The following is a 17,004-nucleotide window of genomic DNA, read 5'->3' as shown; positions in this document are numbered from 1 at the left end:
GACCACCACGAGAGCATTTAGCAGGTTTCAGTTCACTCAGTAGCATTTTTCAATTGAATGAGGCACATGGGATTCTGCCTAAATGGCCAGCTCTTCCCAACAGTATTTTTGGGATCCTTACCTCCGCGTGTAACATAGTGGATCTTTTTATGAACTCACTGCCTCATACTTCAACTGCAGAAATCAGTTTTCATGATCTTTCTGAGGTAAATTTAATGCAAATGAGCTCTAACCAAAAGCTGAAATGATCTCTTCCCTTTCAGATTCTCTTTTATGATTTACAATTTCTAGAAATGTGTAAGAAATTTAGCAACAGTCTATAATTAAAAAGTCCACAAGATGTAGAGAGATCTTATGGTGCGCAATAACATACATTATATTTTCCATTTTGATTCCCCAGTACCCTTAAATACTTATTCTTTTGCTTTGAACACAGTGATAACCTAATTAGTATAAGTGGATATCAACACAACATTCCTCAGTAAATATTTGAGCAAGGACTTAAACTTTAGCATTTTTCCCCATGACTGCGCTTATTCTTTCTAGCACAGCTCACGGATGAGTTCATTACACTAGCAGCCATTAGTTTATCACAGCATAAAAATGAGAAATAACTGATTAATGTGTCTTGAAAGAAGTAATAAAAAAAAGAGATAATATAAAAGAAACATGCCCAAAATTTGACCTACTTACTTTCGGCTCGTAGTTATTCATCCATATGTTCCTTATGGCTTATTTCCACATAGCTTATTTGTTCCACCAAGGAAATAACAGCCCAGTAATTACTCTATACTTTTGAAGCAGTTCACAGAAACAGAGAACCCACAAAATAAAAAGCACAGCAGTCCAGAAGAAAGGGCCAGCTCTTCTTTGGCTTACTGTGCAAGTCTGGTAGCCAAACATCCCTCCCCGAATTACCAGCTTGCAAGACAATTGCTAACTGTCCCCTGAATTCCTGTTCTAGGAGACTGCATTTCAACTCAGTAACACAGAAGTACCATGCTAATTAACTCTGAAATGATTGAAATATCACTGCAGAAACGTTTAATGCTGCTATTTCCATTCAGCTGTGCTTGGCACAGAGACCACAGAGCTGTTCACTCCAGTTCACTCACGTCAGTCAGACAAAAGCATGATACAGTGAAAAAGTTCACACCTACTTGATGATAGCTTCATGGGAGCGATAGTTCTCACACAGCAAGATCCTGCATGGAAATTCAGCAGGGTAGTGCTCATAGAGGCGATCAAGCAGTGAGACATGAAGGTTTCTTTCCCTGGCAAATTCACTGTAGACAAAAGGACTGAGCTGTAATAGACACACACATACAAAGAAAATGTAACTAAGTATGTGGACTTAGAATTTCGTGCTCCCAAGACATATGCATTTTGCATCAAAATAAACACATTCTGCAAACCAAGCAATTGCACTTTTAGTGTCTGTCTGTAACTACAGGACATATCTACAACTAATTTTTAGGGTGTAATTATTCCAGAGAAAGGGATATTCTTAAATAAAAATGTCAAAAGATGAATGCTATTAAATGAATAACAAAACGCTCACTAACTATGAATAAATTTTTCTTTGATGGCTTGTGTAGATAAATAATTGCAGTAAAGCAGAGAGCTGTATGACAAAAAGTACTGTTTTCAAAGCCATTACAAAACGATATAGAGGATCACTTTATGTTTTACAGAGATAAGTTACCATCATCCATACCAGAGATCAGAAAACAGATAAAATTTGTAACATGGTAAGAAAAACAAAAAACAAGTCACTAGTAAAGCTAAAAGCTCGATGTCCTTTCTACTAATACATTAAACTACTATTAGGTTTGTTTAACAAAACAAGAAAGAAATATGGCAGAAAAAAATGCAAGCATGATAAGGATAGAAAGAAAACACATCTTTTAAACATAATTAGAAATTTTGAAGTGCTTTTGTGAAACACTTCTGAGATATATGTATAAAAAGCACTATGGAAGACCATCCTATTACTGTTATCATGACTATATCAATGCAAATATCCATTGCATTGCCATTATAAAATGTCAAGAAAAATGGAAGGCAAATATATAAATCCCCATAAATCTGGCCCAAATCAACAAAACAAGTAAGAATGAGCTTTCCATGCCTGCTTTCAAGCCTGTTAGGTTGCAAAGCTACAGGTAGAATTGGTGTTTCAAACTCCAAGAATTCTTAAGCACAGCATAGTGGTAAAACACACTGCTTAGTTTCAGTTTCCTGTTTATTACTTGTTCAAATCCTTACCGGATGATGAGGCTTTTAATACAAAACAATTATCTAAATCATAATATCTACTGTCTGTTGTTCTACTTCAGTTCTTTCAGATGAAGCTTTTTCTGGATTACTGGCCAGAAAAAGTAGCAAGAACTTCTAGCAAGAACTAGCTGCAACATCTTAGACAAATATCATCACTTGATTTTTTCTTAGTTTCCCCATTTATGACTTGCAAAACTTATCTACTGCTCCCTCTTTAAAATGAGGTTTTACTTGCATATAGTCCAGTAGCTGCCAGGTCTACATCTCTATTGTGTTTTTTCCTACATAGCCTTGGGCAATTCACTTTATTTATATCCCTGTACTGTAAGATGAGGATAACATCATACTCAGGAAGACTGCAAATCTAAGGGACTGGGAGATATTCATTAACATAGAAATTTAGAGGAGATAACTACCCTAAGTATATAAACATATATACTTTCTCTGATGAAAGTACAGAACAGACTGTTTAAAAAAATCTACAGCTCTTACCTGCATATGGTCTCCAGCCAAGACGATTCTTGTATTTTTATTTGCTAGTGCTAGAGGCATAATAGTTTCACACTCCATAGCCTGTGCAGCTTCATCTAGCAGAATGTGTGTAAAAAACCCTGTAAATCAGAGTTACGAGCAAATAAATGAAAGTGAGATAAGACAAAATAAACAATGATAACAATATGATAATTTGTTCTTGGGAGTTCCATATTCTAGGAAAACTTCTATGCACTGGGTAACAGGAACATGAAATAACTTCTGCCATACATGTTTTTATTTTATTTTACCATATTAAGTTTTAAAGCAAACTATTAGAGTATGTAGTACAGTCCCAAGTAAGGTTACATACTAAAAGTATAATAGTTTTATCAGGAAATAAGATTTCTGTAAACTGACACACATATTACTATGACATGACTATACATAGATAGATTTCTAGATAAATTAGTAACTTCTATCTAAAGACTTGAAAATATTTACTGTACATTCCACATTAGCTTTATTTATTGCAATGAATGCCTAACTGCAGCTATAATAAGCTAACTTTAACAATTTCTGTAAAGAAGATATGCTCCAAGAGCAGATGAATTTCATTTGGAGATCAAGAAGCAATAAACCTTAAGCAGCCTCTGTCCCAATTAATCAGTCAAAGATATTTCAATTTAGAAAACAACCTAGAAACATCACATTAACATAGCGTGAGTTTGTATGTGTGGGAGCTGTTTGCAGAGGACACAATTCACAACACAGGAAGAAAGCTCTGTCTGTTTATATTTACATGCTCCATGGAGTAATGACCTTAATGAGCATAATATTCAAAGTCAGAATCTCAAACAAAATTTTCCCTCTTGGATCTCAGAAAACAAAAGACCATAGATAGTAGTCCTTTATTTAATCACTTCAATTTTTTAAATAAGAAAGATTATGATAAGCAGAGTTTAATTTGAATACCAGGAATTTTATAGCTTTGTAGTAAACAATAGCTTTCTTATAAGAAATGGAAGACCATTTTTTAAAGGGTCTTCAATTCTTTCTTCATTTTTGACACTCAATTTAACGGGCAGGGAAAAAAACAGAAGGAATACTCGCACTGACACCGGTAAGTCAGTGAGTCAATGCCTCTTCAAATACTTCAAGTACATTTTTTGTTTAGAAATCATCTTACCTGGTTCAAGATCCAGTTGACATAGATACTGTGATGTATTCAAAGTAACAACTACTACTCGTTGCTTAAGAATGTCTTCCTTCTGTGGCATCTGAAAGGTGGAATGTGTGCTTGAAATCAAACAGTACTGATGCACAACTGGGTGGACAGTCTTTACCCAGCGATTTCTGAAATATACCCTAGAAAATAAAAAGCAGGCTTATTTGCTATGCAGTTCAAACACCAAAATAGACTAACACTGCAAATGCTAAGATCTGTTTTCTGATAAACATAAACTAGTCTTTAGGAAGTAAAACTTTATGAATTAGGAAGTAACTTTATGGATTACATACTAAAATATGCTAAAACATCTCAGATTATTTTCAGATTGCTGCAATGCAATACTACATATATGGAAAGTTACCATGGATTAGATGACATATGAAAATCTAAAATAAGTTCCTCAACTGAAACATAAATGTCTTGAAATCAAGAGTGCTGCAAAGACATTAATGAACGCCTACACTTGTACACTTACTATATGTTTTGTAAGATCTAAGAATCAAGCAGAAATTATATTCATCTGGTTCCCATGAAGGACCATAGTAAAGACACACTGTATAAAGCAATAAGAAGACAGTGCTAGAAAGCATAATTCTCAAGGTCTAAACTATCAGAAATCCAAATAACGTTAGCAAAAAGTTGCACGTCAAACATCTTCCCAAGTCACTGAAGAAAATTTTAATCACTACAGCTTGAAATCCATGCCGATTATTTCTTTTAAAGAGATGTAATGTTATGGTCAGTCTATTTAAAAGGAGAAAGAAGAGCAAAGACCAAAGGCCATCACACAGAGAACAGACTACAAATAACTCCAGAGATTGGCAGAAATATGCCAAACTGCACTGGTTGAGCACCTGGATAAAGAGGTCAAAGGACATCTCTATATGGAGCTCCTCAAAAATATAAACCAAATGAAGTAAGAATTATGAATTTAAAGTGGAACTCAAACTACACAAAACTACTGTGTAAACATTCATATTCTGAATCAAAGTGATTTTACTGTAATTTATTTCCAAAGAAAATTAAGATGAAATAGTTTAAACAAGTTTCAGTTCTAAGTACGAGATTTATTTCTGTTTATTTTCTCTATTCATTATATATTCAACTCAGATTAATTCTCCGGTATGTACAAGAAAATATTATTTCAATAGACAAAAATAGCTATGTACCTAAGTGAAAGCATGACTGCACTGTCTGGAATGTGGATATCCCATCTTGCATTCACTCATGTTTGAAAACACAGCCCTACACAGGTAACAACATTCCTTCTGACAATCAGCACAAAATTAAATGCAACGACGTGCAAATGCACGATAGTATTTGCAATGGATTTTTAATTCAACAATACTAAGAACCAGAATGCACCTTCAGGCACCAAATACCCTTCCCACTGAGAATGGGTTCAGTGCAGAAGGAAGTGAAATAGCCCTGAGCCATTCTGCGACCAAGAGTCCTCTAATGTTGTAAGTGTATTTCTTACCAATGAAATGGAAACTTTATTTGATAAACTGCTACTGCATCAATGCGACAACACACAAGGTGTGTTATCACAGTCTAAGAGCTAGAAGAGGGGAGTAGGAGTAAGATGACTCCTGATCTATTTATCCCAGCCATTCAGTGAGGTTTGTGTGATTCAGCTTCTCGATCTTAACGGAGGGTAATACTTACCTACCATCTCACAGGAGTACTGTGAGGATTAATGAGTTTATTGTGATTTTATGTTTGTAAAGCACTTTGAGACTCTTGGATGAAAGGTGCTATTGAAATGCAAAATATTATGGTTATTAGACATTATTATACCATGCTCTGTCTTTTATTACAGAGATTCTACTGCATGTGACTCACAGATTGCCTGACAGCATCTCAAACTGCATCACTGCTTACCCATTAATTTCTTTTATTTTGATGTGATATCTAAAAACTACCCCAGAGCTATTATTCACCACCGGCATCAGACACCTGATGGATGAAACTAGTTGGAAAATGTCGTGATATTATCAGCCTAATTCTCAACACCACGCCAAAGACGGGATTTCGTCCTCTGGTGCAACAGGCATTAATAAGATCTCCTGTATTTCCATAATAGTTGTTTTTTTTCTTAAAGCTAGATGAATGCATTACAAAATGTATTTCATCTACTTAACACGAATCGTAACGTTTCACTGCCTGCATTATTTTGACTTTATATCCAAAGATGGATGATCCAAAGAATGAAGCAGATTCTCAGCAAATCCCTATTTCCATCAACTGCAACAATTATTGCAAAATAGAATTTGGCCCAAGTACTTCTATTAAATCTTCAGTAGCTTGAGTTTTCCCTACTCTTCCACATGTTGATTCCATTAATAATGGAAAACACGCCATTAAATTTTCAACCAAATATCAATCTGCACAACGGGCTATTTGCAAAAGCAACAACTTGCATCAGTAAGACTTTTGTTTTAGCTTGCTAATGTTCTCCTTGTCACAAAGAACCAATTATGCGAATGGTTCTGTCACACTGTTGATATTTGTTTTAATTCAAACTCTGATTTGCACAGATTGATTTACTTTGATAGTCTTAGCATTGCATAAATCTGGAAACCACGCATCAAAGCTACCTGGTTTCAGGATATAGACAGTACTTACACAAAGAGAGCAGGATTAGGAAAATTAGGTAAGAACTAGTGAAACCAGAGAAGTTTCACCCAAGAGTGTACCTCATGCACCTCAACTGAAGGCTGTCTTGCCTCTTAAATACCTGGTGGTGGTTGGCAGGGGGTGTTTAAGAAACACTTCTGCATTAATCTACTTAACTCTAACAAAAATTGTTGTGTGAGAGCCAGGTTTTGGAGTGTGCCTCTAACATCTAATCATCTAATAAAACCCAGTGGGATTTTATTTTTTGGGGGTAAGAATTTATTCATGGACCTCAGGACTCTGAGAATTTGGCCTTCAGGCTTTGTTGGTATTTTATGTAGGTGAAAAGATTAGACTCAACAGAAATTTTCAGTCTTCATTATGCCTCTGCATTTTTCCAAAGGGCATAGATAATTATTTTGCAGGGAAAAAAATCATTTGAATTTACAACATGATATTTAGAGAAACCCCAAAACCCTAAGCTTCAAACTTTTATGTCATATCATTGACAGGATAATTTACTGTGCATCTTACCCAGAGAAAATAATATCCACTCAGTTCTCAATCCTTCATCATATTAAATAATTAAGTTTTCTTTTTAAAAAATAATGTAAATATTATGGTGCTTCCAACTAACCTATGGATACATTTTTAGCAAATTCATCACTTGAATAACAAAGAAGTGTGAAACTGTTCAGCCTTTAGAAACCTGTGCTGTTTGGACACTGCTGATTCTGCTCCACTTGATGTTTCCCTAAACAAGAGGCAAAAGACTCTGGCACCCTGTTTAACAGTAATGATTTTAGTTTGAAAAATCTCTCTTGACAATAGTCCCCCAAGAAGGCAACCAATCCTTAAACTGATTTTAGGCATCTCACACAGTTCTAGCTTTCACTTCATATTAACTGACTCCTTTAATTCAGGTCATCATTCAGATAGCTAAATGTTTCCAAGAACTTTGGAAATATGTACACATGGGATATAAAGTCTATATACAGTTCCAGAACTGCCCCTATTTTTCCAAAGTGCAAATCTTTACAGGGGGATCATGATTATTTCATACAATCTGCAAATGCATTTTTGGAAGCATTTGTGATGAATACTATAACCATTATGTTTAGATTAAAACCTTCAGTGTTCTTTGAATCACACACTAGAATGCTTTTGTTTGTTTTACCAGTTTAGAAGTATTTTGGAGCCTGGACTACACAGGTGAATGCAGTGCATAAATAAAGTTCACAAAAGCTGGCAACACAGCACAACTGTGGCTTAAGGCTTTTTCCTTTTTATACTCTTTGCTCTTGTAAATCACCCTTCAATATTCCTGGAAAAGTCAATTACATACATCCTTCCCCAAGTCAAAATTCAGAGACCATAACGCTCTTCATCACAAAGTGCTTTACAAATCATCCTAAGAAAAAATCTTTAGAACCAGCCCCAAAGTAACATTTGAGAGATGAGCTGCCCTGGCCAGGATGCAGAGTTGAAGCCAGCAGACTCAAGAGCGTGTTCACCTGCTGGAAACACTGCCCTCGCCTCAGACCCAACTGGCTGCAACCCACTGCATAAAAATACACAGCCAGAATGGTTTTAATAGCTAGTTTGCAAACCTTCATAGTTGCTTTCTCTGCCATGTAATAAACTCGCTTTGGCATTCAGAAAACAAGATCGTAACTTGATAAAAAGATACTAAGCTAACAGTACCTATTATACACTGTGTTGACAGAGCAAACCAGTCCCAGGGAACTGCATTTCTGCCCGTAAATAGGTTCTCCCTTACTACAAGCTTCCATGCATGATGATCCTGCTTTCTCTTCAAGTTTCTACCTCTTCTGGATTTTTTTCAACTAATTCCCTCCAAAATACCCACGTTAAGTACAGTTAATCACATATAGTTACTCTATATTGACTTATCAGAAGAGGCCAGACTAATTGCACATGAAATATGAAGCTTCTATGACACCGGAATTTGTCTTCAAAATGCCAGGTGGGTAACCCCATTTTACAAGTTTTCATTGTAAATGCGAGTCAAAATTCTCTGGAATTAAAATACAATTAAAACTCATTTTGTTTTATCATAGTAGCTTTTAGAGGAGCATATCAAAAGTTTGCTCATTAGGAGAGACACATTTATCAATAGAAATAATAAAAAGCTTAAAAAAGGATGTCTTTATTTTTATTTAACAAATAACCCCAAATTATGTCAACAATGCATTTCAGGTTCCTTTTAGTCTATGTTTTTAAAAGCATTGCTGGTAAGTGCCAATATGCTTTTATGTTTTAAAAAGTTCATTAACCTTTTTTATAGACACCTTTTCTTAAGAATAGTATTTTATAGATACATAATAAGCCTTAAAAAATACCTGAGAGGTCTTGCCTGGGGATTGCCTGCTTCTACATATGGATGTAAATAATCCTTTATGTAGAGATCAGCAGCACTATTAGAATGGGTGCAAATGAGAATCCTGCTGGAATAAATGGTGCAAATAAAAAAGCAATGAAGAAACATAAAACAATTCAAAGCAGTAGAATACAAAAAAAAGGAATCAGTGGCCATCTTCGTGCACACTTCCTTTAATGCAACTAAGTCACTGACCTAACACAGTTTACAATTCAGCCCTTTAACTCAAATCCTTCAGTTATGAAAAGATTTAAAGTTCAAACATAGTTTTTCAATAACAGTTTTGTGATTATTAATCTAGACTTGATTTTAAATAAGGAACAGCTATTATTATCTAACATATTGCATAACTTTTCATGTCGAGCAAATCAGAGTGCACATATTGTCAATTTTAATTAGTTCTGTTCTAAATGGAAAATATAGGATAGACTTCAATTTAAAGATTACTTTATAATTCAAAATAATGACGATGGCTTGGGTTCTTATTTTTGATTTTGTTTCTGTTACAAGTTGGATGGAAATTCTATACTTCCACCTTCCACTTTAAGTAAAAAATGGCATTTTCATTGCTAATTTAGTATCGTTCTACTTTTCTGCCCAATCTCACCTAGTATCCTGTTGTTGGAGTATGTGCTTGACTGCCTGAGCCAGAGTGAAGGTTTTTCCTGTCCCATAGGGACCGATGATAAGAACAGGAGGCAGTTGTATTGAAAGTGGAGTGGTGATAGCCAGAACAGCCTCTTTCTGCTTAGCATTTAGTCGAGGGTCCAACTGCTCATCCCATTGTCTGTACAAAAGAAGGCAAGAGAGTTTAGAAACAGAAACCACGAAAACCAACTGGCAATCAGAAACGAAATGAGGTAAGATTTCAAAAGCTCTACAGAAATTATAAATGTTGTATGCTACTGTATTGACTGAATCAATTTGGGGCATTTTAAAGATGATATTTAACAAAACAATCACATACTGTTTATCACAAAACTCTGATAATAATTGCAAAAATCAGGAAAACTATTCATAGCAATCTACCACTGCTTGATTTACATTATCTCAGCTGATTATAATTAACCTGCATAGTACGCACTGTGGATAAGAGCATAGGCTACCCTCCAGCCTGGTAATAAATACAGGTAGGCCTACAATGTTTATGTGCTATTAAAAAGGCAAAAGGGAACAGCACATATGTCTTTTGTCTTCCAGTTTTGTTTATGTTGCCTGTTGTAGAAGCAAATGGCTACACAGCAACAGGGACTTGGGAAAATGAACTGTGGTGAAATTAAGTATGGACAGAATTAATGGGTACCCAATTAATTAGAACTTCTTTATTTTGTTAGGAATAGTTAAGGCATATGCTTCTAACAGGAAAACAGTTCATAAAAAAGTGTTCATTACTGTCACCAGCAGCATTAACAGGAAGATGTGCTCAAAAATTTCCAGCGAGCTGAAGAGGTTAAAGATTTGCAGACAAGCTTTTAATATTTTAATATTTAATATTCAGATAGATTTAAAAGGAGACAGGCACAGTAAAGAGCACCTGTCACTGACGCACATATGGCCAAACTTGTGAAACCTGAACCGTCTTGTGCGAGTACTGTGATTCTTGGGACTGGGAAAGCTTCCATTCAGTAGCACTTAGCAATAGGAAGCAAAATCAAGAAGGAATTAACTGAATTCCTAGCTCATAAGAGAGCTATGAACAAGCTGGCAGAAGAATCCAAGAAATATTGGAAAGATAATAGGGACATAAAGCAGCACTAAAAGAAAAACAACAAAGGGAAAGACTGTTCCGAGTTAGTCAAAAGTGCTGAATCTCAAGGTAGGGCAAATCCAAGCACCAGATGGAAAAACATTCTTATCACCTTGACTTAAAACTGCAACTGTTACATAAATCATTTACATACATAAAATTTACAAAACTGTTATAGAAATAAATTACACAAACTTCAAACATTATATGAATGTACTTAAATATAAACTTCCTGACAAATTTCAGTGCCTGCTTACTTACCTTTTTATATTCAAATCACAGCTTATATCCAAACTATTCCTAAATCCTATTTCCTTGCAAGACTCAGCCAAAACTTAATTAAGTCAGTGAACAGATTGTCATTCTCTTCCATTAGCTCTGTAGAAAAGCTCTATACAAAAGCTATTCCCTTCCTGCTGCCTTAATTCAGGCAGCAACCACCCTCACCCAGAACACTGCACTCCCCCTTCAGTAATTTTTGACAGGCTAGAGCTTGGAAAATATAGATCCCTGAGCTACCTTCTGATCCACACTTCATTGCAATCACGCTCTTAACCCTCACCTTCAGGAGACCACGCAACTTCTCTCACCTCGTGCTGTAGGTCAATCCCACATGCCTCTTGTTTTTGTGGTGTCTACGTACTGAAACCTCACGCCTCTCTTGGCCTTCCCTATGCACCAAGAATTCACTGTATCTCCGATCCACAAACCTTATAAATGTCTTTGGTAAGATTTTCCTCTGCAACCTATTTCACTCCCCCTTCCTGCTCAAACCCAGTATCCTCACCACTCTCATCACTACTACATCAGTCTTGGTTTCCTTTAGAAGTATTTATATCATATAGAGGGGCTACATTTCATAAGAGAAACTAAGACATATGTACAAAGACTCTCATGCTGCTTGAAGCTTGTCCTGCAGCTTGCCCTGATGGTGCTTCCAGGACTCAGCCCCATACCATTCTTGTCATCCCCTACTGTGATACGGCCAAATGTGGGCTCAGTGCATCAACCTCCACTGGTGCTACTGGGCACTGTGGTGCACAAGATCCTGCACAGCCAACTCCTTCCAAGCAGGACTTACACATGCTGCTTTTGTAGGAATGTATTTGCAATGAAGAAATGCAGGACAGTCAACAACAAGGGCAGATTTGCCTTCTGCAGCTACAATATAACTGCAGTGCCTATTAAACCACAGTTCTATTTCAAGGGAGCACTGATCAGCACGCACCAATGTTAGGAGGATCAGTTTTCTTGTTTTATTTAGAACAGTTTCACTCCCTTCTCTGAACCATCCTCACAACTAATGAAGAGCAAGGCATATTTCCTGTTTTAGGGCAGATTTCAGCCATCTGTTATGTGAAATTCAAGACTGCATTACCATACGATCTTTGATATTAAAGTGTTTGTATTCTTGTACCTGTTGGGACTCCAGGGTATGGTGGGAGTCATGCTGACATCTGGAAACAAAATACTGTTGTCCTTAATCCTGTCCAAGGCATAATGCATTTCACAGAGGGGCAAGCGATTTAACTGAAACTGAAGTTCAACCTACAGCATAAAATGAATGAGAACAGATGAACCAAAAATGATTAATTTAGAAAACACTACTTAGACTTGGCTGCATATGATAGCTTACAATTTTATTTTCTTGCAAACAACTCTCAGAAGAAAACAATTGACATCTTTGATAAGGCTTGTAGTAAAGTTAACTTGTTCACTTTGAACCAAAATATAGCATTTTTGTAATGTAATTTAGCTGTTCATGAACTTTCACGAATATATTTCACTGTATTTTCAGAAAACAATTAAATTATCAGAAAATATCATTATCTTTAAAAATATAAACTTCCATCCCTTATTAGAACCAATTCAGCACACTGACAGGTCATACATTTTTACAGATCTGATGCCAAAATAAAGATATGTGACCAACAGAGATAAATCCCAAATCTTACTTATTTACATTCTGCAAAAATGTAATTTATTGATAATGTTCAGTTATTGAAACAATTAGTTGCATATCAATACATCGTTTTCTGTTCTCTCAATTATTTGTGTTTTAATGATAGCAAATAAAAGATAATGCCAACAACATTCTGGTGCAAAGCCAGAAACAGCACGCAGAGCATGGTAGTATCTCCAGTTAAACCCAGACTGAACAAGAGCTTGTAAAATTCGTTCATGCAAAGGTATATTAAAAGAGCAATGAGAAAAATACGAAAATACGAAAGAACAATGAGAAAAATAAAATTGAAGACATGAGAAAAACTCCTGGGAAAACAGTTAATGAAAACATCTTGCTCAAGTTATAAGTTACATATATTTAAATATTTATCAATTTTTCCAAAACCAAATTATCTTGACCATAGGCCCGAGCTGAAGAATTAAATGGTAGCAATTCACACAGAAGCCTCTATCAATAATTTCACACAAATTTGTATTAATATTAAAAGACAAAGACATCCAAGGCAACTGAGCAACTTCAAAGTGACTGATAAACATTACCTTTTTTCCCAGCATTGTATGTGTAACTCAGTAGTTACGTAACTACTGTGCAGCAATTCCAACGAGCATTTTGTGTTTAAACAAGAGCAGATAAGTTCTGTAATGGGATTTATAATGAACTGTGGGCAAGCTGTGACCTCAGAGAAAGGCCGCTGTGAGGAAGGCAGCCATCCAAACTTATGCCACACAACCAGGGCAAAAATCTTCTAATTAATCGATTCCCTCCTCTAGCACTCATTGACTCACTATTAATCCATCCTTTATTGCTTAATCACTTTAATCTCGTGACAATTACTGCTACTAACCAGAAAGTTCAACAAACACCCAGCAACTCTAAAACGTATTTTAAAGCGATCTATTCAGATTGCTTACAGAGCTGATGAAAATTTTAAGCATAAAAAAAGTTTTAAAAGTCCTAGTTAATTTTTATATATAGTATGTACCAAAAAAGTGTGTCATATTAAAAATCTTTGTGATTATCAAAGGAGCACAGCAAACGTGACAGCAAAGACAAAGAAGCAGACCCTCACTTCTCTAAACTCAATGAATTCTCATGAACTTTCTCCTATAGAGAAATAAATACATAATGCTAAAATACATAATGCTAAAATGTCACATCCAACAAATACTTAAATATATAATGCTAAAATAAGTATTTGTTGGATGTGGCACCCCATTATCGGCTCATAAATTTACCTCATAACTTAAAGCCTTCTGGTGTACTAATAATATTTATTACTTCAAGAGGATCATCTGTTCCAAAAGAATGTGCAAAATGCAGCTCTTAGCGCTCCTTTTTTTCTAGTATATTTAAATAATAATATAATACATAGAATGTAAAATCAATACTAGCTTTGCTGTAAATAAGTGTCTGCTTATATCAGTGCAGAATGTAGCCATTAGCGTTCACTGTCTCACAGACATAAAGCCATTAAATATTTATCTCGACTATCACATTTTACAACACAATGTAGAGCCAGAACTCCAAAGAAAAGGACAATAACAAATTGGTGCAATATTCAGTGTGGAGTTTATTAAAGCAACTATAAAAACTAGGAAATCCCTTGTTATTCCTCCCTCCTTCCATAGCAAAGAGGAATATTTAAGAATCTTCTCCTTGTGTCCCTTGTATGATGCAGCTCATACCTACTCAGACCCTTGATAGCTACAGTCTCTTGCTAGCTACAGTCACTCAGCACCTTCTTTGTTTGTTTTTGCCTTTTTTTGTTGTTGTTATTTTGCTTTTAATCCAATGTGAATCAAATCAAATTTGCTATTGTGGAGTAGTGAATGAGGCCATCTGTGAAGGAGAGCTACGTAACCTGCTTTAAAATATATTCCAGAAGAAGAAAACAGTGGGAAAGGAAGTTAATCCCTTGCCAGTTTCATGGCAAAGGACACAGAACAGCGCAGCCACTCCAAAAATAAAACAGCCTCCTGAAAGGTTGGTCACCAAAACGAGCAGCCAAGGGGTTTAAAGTACCAGCTCCTTCCGTCCCGTCTTCGTGAGTGCTGCGCTCCCTAAAACCGAAGCTCGGACAGCAGGCGAGCAAGCGATCAGAAGTTCAGGGGATGAATTATTAAAGAGAAAGGAAACAAAGTGCAATCTCTCCAAGACACGCAGAAATAAAAGTAATTTGATGAACGTTTAAAGCTCGCATGGGGAATGCTAACTCCCTCAAAGATTCCCAGTGCCTCCCATAAACACGCCACACATCTAAATTTTAATATCCTCAGGACTGATCTGTGGATTTCTTTCCAAATTTAATTAACTTTTCAGTCAACACTTTATCAGAAAAAAAAAATCCACCTTTCCATGCAATTAGAACTGATCACAATATAGGTAAATGTTTAAGGATTTGACCACTGGTTCCGTGATATAATTAAGTACTAAATGATTTTACAAATAACTTTAGGACCCAATTCTTAATAGAGAATAGAAGAATTACAAATCCATATGTTGCCTCTAGCTAAGTTTTATAAGACACTCAAAGAAAAATAAGTCAGTTATTAAAGCCTCAGCTCATTTTGTATTCCAGCAGAATTTTGGTATGTCAATTAGTAGGTTTAATTATTGTTTTAAAAAAATAACCACAAAACCAAGTGCCCAGTACAACATACAACTTCCCAGGCCAATTATCTATGCTAAATTAAGACATTAGAATTCTTGCATATGTTTCCCCAAAACAAAGTGAATGGGAGGAGATAATCCTTCAGTGAAAAGCGATCCATTTCAAGCAATCCCAGTGACCTTAACTTGAGTTTATTTCCGTTTGGCAGCAAGACCAACCTCCAGATCTATGGCAGACAGAGAGGATGAGCGTGAAGAAGGTGACATTTAATTTAACTAGAGCTTTGTCTTCACTACAAGCACTTCTACTTACATCCCATGCACTGTCTTTTTGCAAACTACCCAGAATTATTTACAACAAATACACTTTCCTTTCCTTTAGCCATTTGAGGTTAATCTGAAAGCAAACAAAAAATGGATCCTACTGCCTACACTTCCTATTTCAGGAATGAATTTTGGTGGTCAAATTTTCCCCCTCCCCACCCAACCCAGATGACACAAAAAGAACAACATTGAAATGTATGTATGAATATATCTGAAATTCTTATCCATGTTACACTTTCTCAGCAAGATGCATGACGAGGAATAAAAACATACCTTTTTGTATCTCCAAACCATATTTTGATTGCAGCAAGAAGAGACATAAGGCAAGCAGTCTGCATACCAACAACACCTCCACTGAGACTTACCTGCATTTCACAATCTGCCCGAAGATTGAGTTCTTCACAGCATTCCCTGGATACTCTCAAGAAGATATAATCCTTTGTTTTCTCTTCAATAGCTGCTTCATAAACCTTCTCTTTGGTTCCTTGGGTCTGTGCTGACTTCTCTTTAGTGACAGGCAATAAATAAACAGCATTGACTTTGGTCATCACCAGCCGTCCAGCCAAAGTGTCTTCGGAAAGCGTTTCAGTGAGCTTAAAGCGGCCAAAAAGTTGTCCATTTTGGGCATATTTTGCACCTCCGGAAACACCAGTAAGCATGAAACTTGCTACAATCTGCAATTGCACTTTTATGTTGAACCTAAGTAAGAAAACATCAAGTCAGTGCAGAAAAATGCTCTCAGATTAGAAACCTCATGCCTTCACAGACTGAGCACATGCTGGCTTACACTCTGGGTGTATAAGAAACTATTAAACATAAGCAAGGAGAGCCAGGTCTGGTCCTTTACTAATACGCAGCTTTAGCATGTTTACACGTTTTGCTTTTGATGACAGCCAATATCAAATATATTTATAAGAATTATCTCCTCAGAAGAATCCTTTGCTCTTTTTTTCTGATCATTTCTATTTTATTTCCATTTTAAAGTCATGTGGTAATTTAATCGTTTACAAAATGCAATGTAGCATCACAAATCATAACGCATAATAAAATCCAACATCTCTTAGAATTTAAGTTCCTACCAAACCAATGGAATTCAGACTTTCTTCATGTCGTGCAAGATTAAGGATTTGCCAAGTAACTGCGAGTTTGCCCCCTTGTGGTACTGCACATTTCTTTAAGTAATACAAATGAGATGCACTTCTCAGACTCACATAGATGTGTTCTTTTTTAATTAATTTGGATTGCTCCTGTTCATCTACAACTGCAAAAAGGCTACTGGGCAAGCTACAGTTAAAGTGATCACTCAAAAGTATGAATTTCACAAAGAATATCAAAATTCAGTGAAATCCTTCCAG

The 17,004-nt window shown here is 35.9% G+C and overlaps 1 protein-coding gene across 2 annotated transcripts in view; it reads right to left on the bottom strand.

The window, feature by feature from the left end:
* Positions 1-17,004, bottom strand: part of HELZ (helicase with zinc finger) — a 58,484-nt gene that overhangs the window by 23,951 nt on the left and 17,529 nt on the right. The window contains exons 11-17 of one of the 2 annotated variants that reach the window (XM_026046883.1): positions 16,015-16,348; positions 12,167-12,297; positions 9,610-9,789; positions 8,965-9,069; positions 3,941-4,119; positions 2,773-2,891; positions 1,161-1,306 (exon numbers count right to left, since the gene is read on the bottom strand). In XM_026046883.1, coding sequence (XP_025902668.1) covers positions 1,161-1,306; positions 2,773-2,891; positions 3,941-4,119; positions 8,965-9,069; positions 9,610-9,789; positions 12,167-12,297; positions 16,015-16,348 — 1,194 coding nt within the window. The remainder of the gene's footprint in view (positions 1-1,160; positions 1,307-2,772; positions 2,892-3,940; positions 4,120-8,964; positions 9,070-9,609; positions 9,790-12,166; positions 12,298-16,014; positions 16,349-17,004) is intronic. The other variant, XM_026046884.1, reaches the window with a different exon arrangement.

This window comes from Nothoprocta perdicaria, unplaced genomic scaffold, assembly GCF_003342845.1.
Source record: "Nothoprocta perdicaria isolate Ctin4 unplaced genomic scaffold, notPer1 scaffold_46, whole genome shotgun sequence".
NCBI classification, from domain to species: Eukaryota; Metazoa; Chordata; class Aves; order Tinamiformes; family Tinamidae; genus Nothoprocta; species Nothoprocta perdicaria.
Note: the sequence above shows the minus strand (reverse complement) of the source record. Positions and strands in the feature narration are given on the sequence as shown.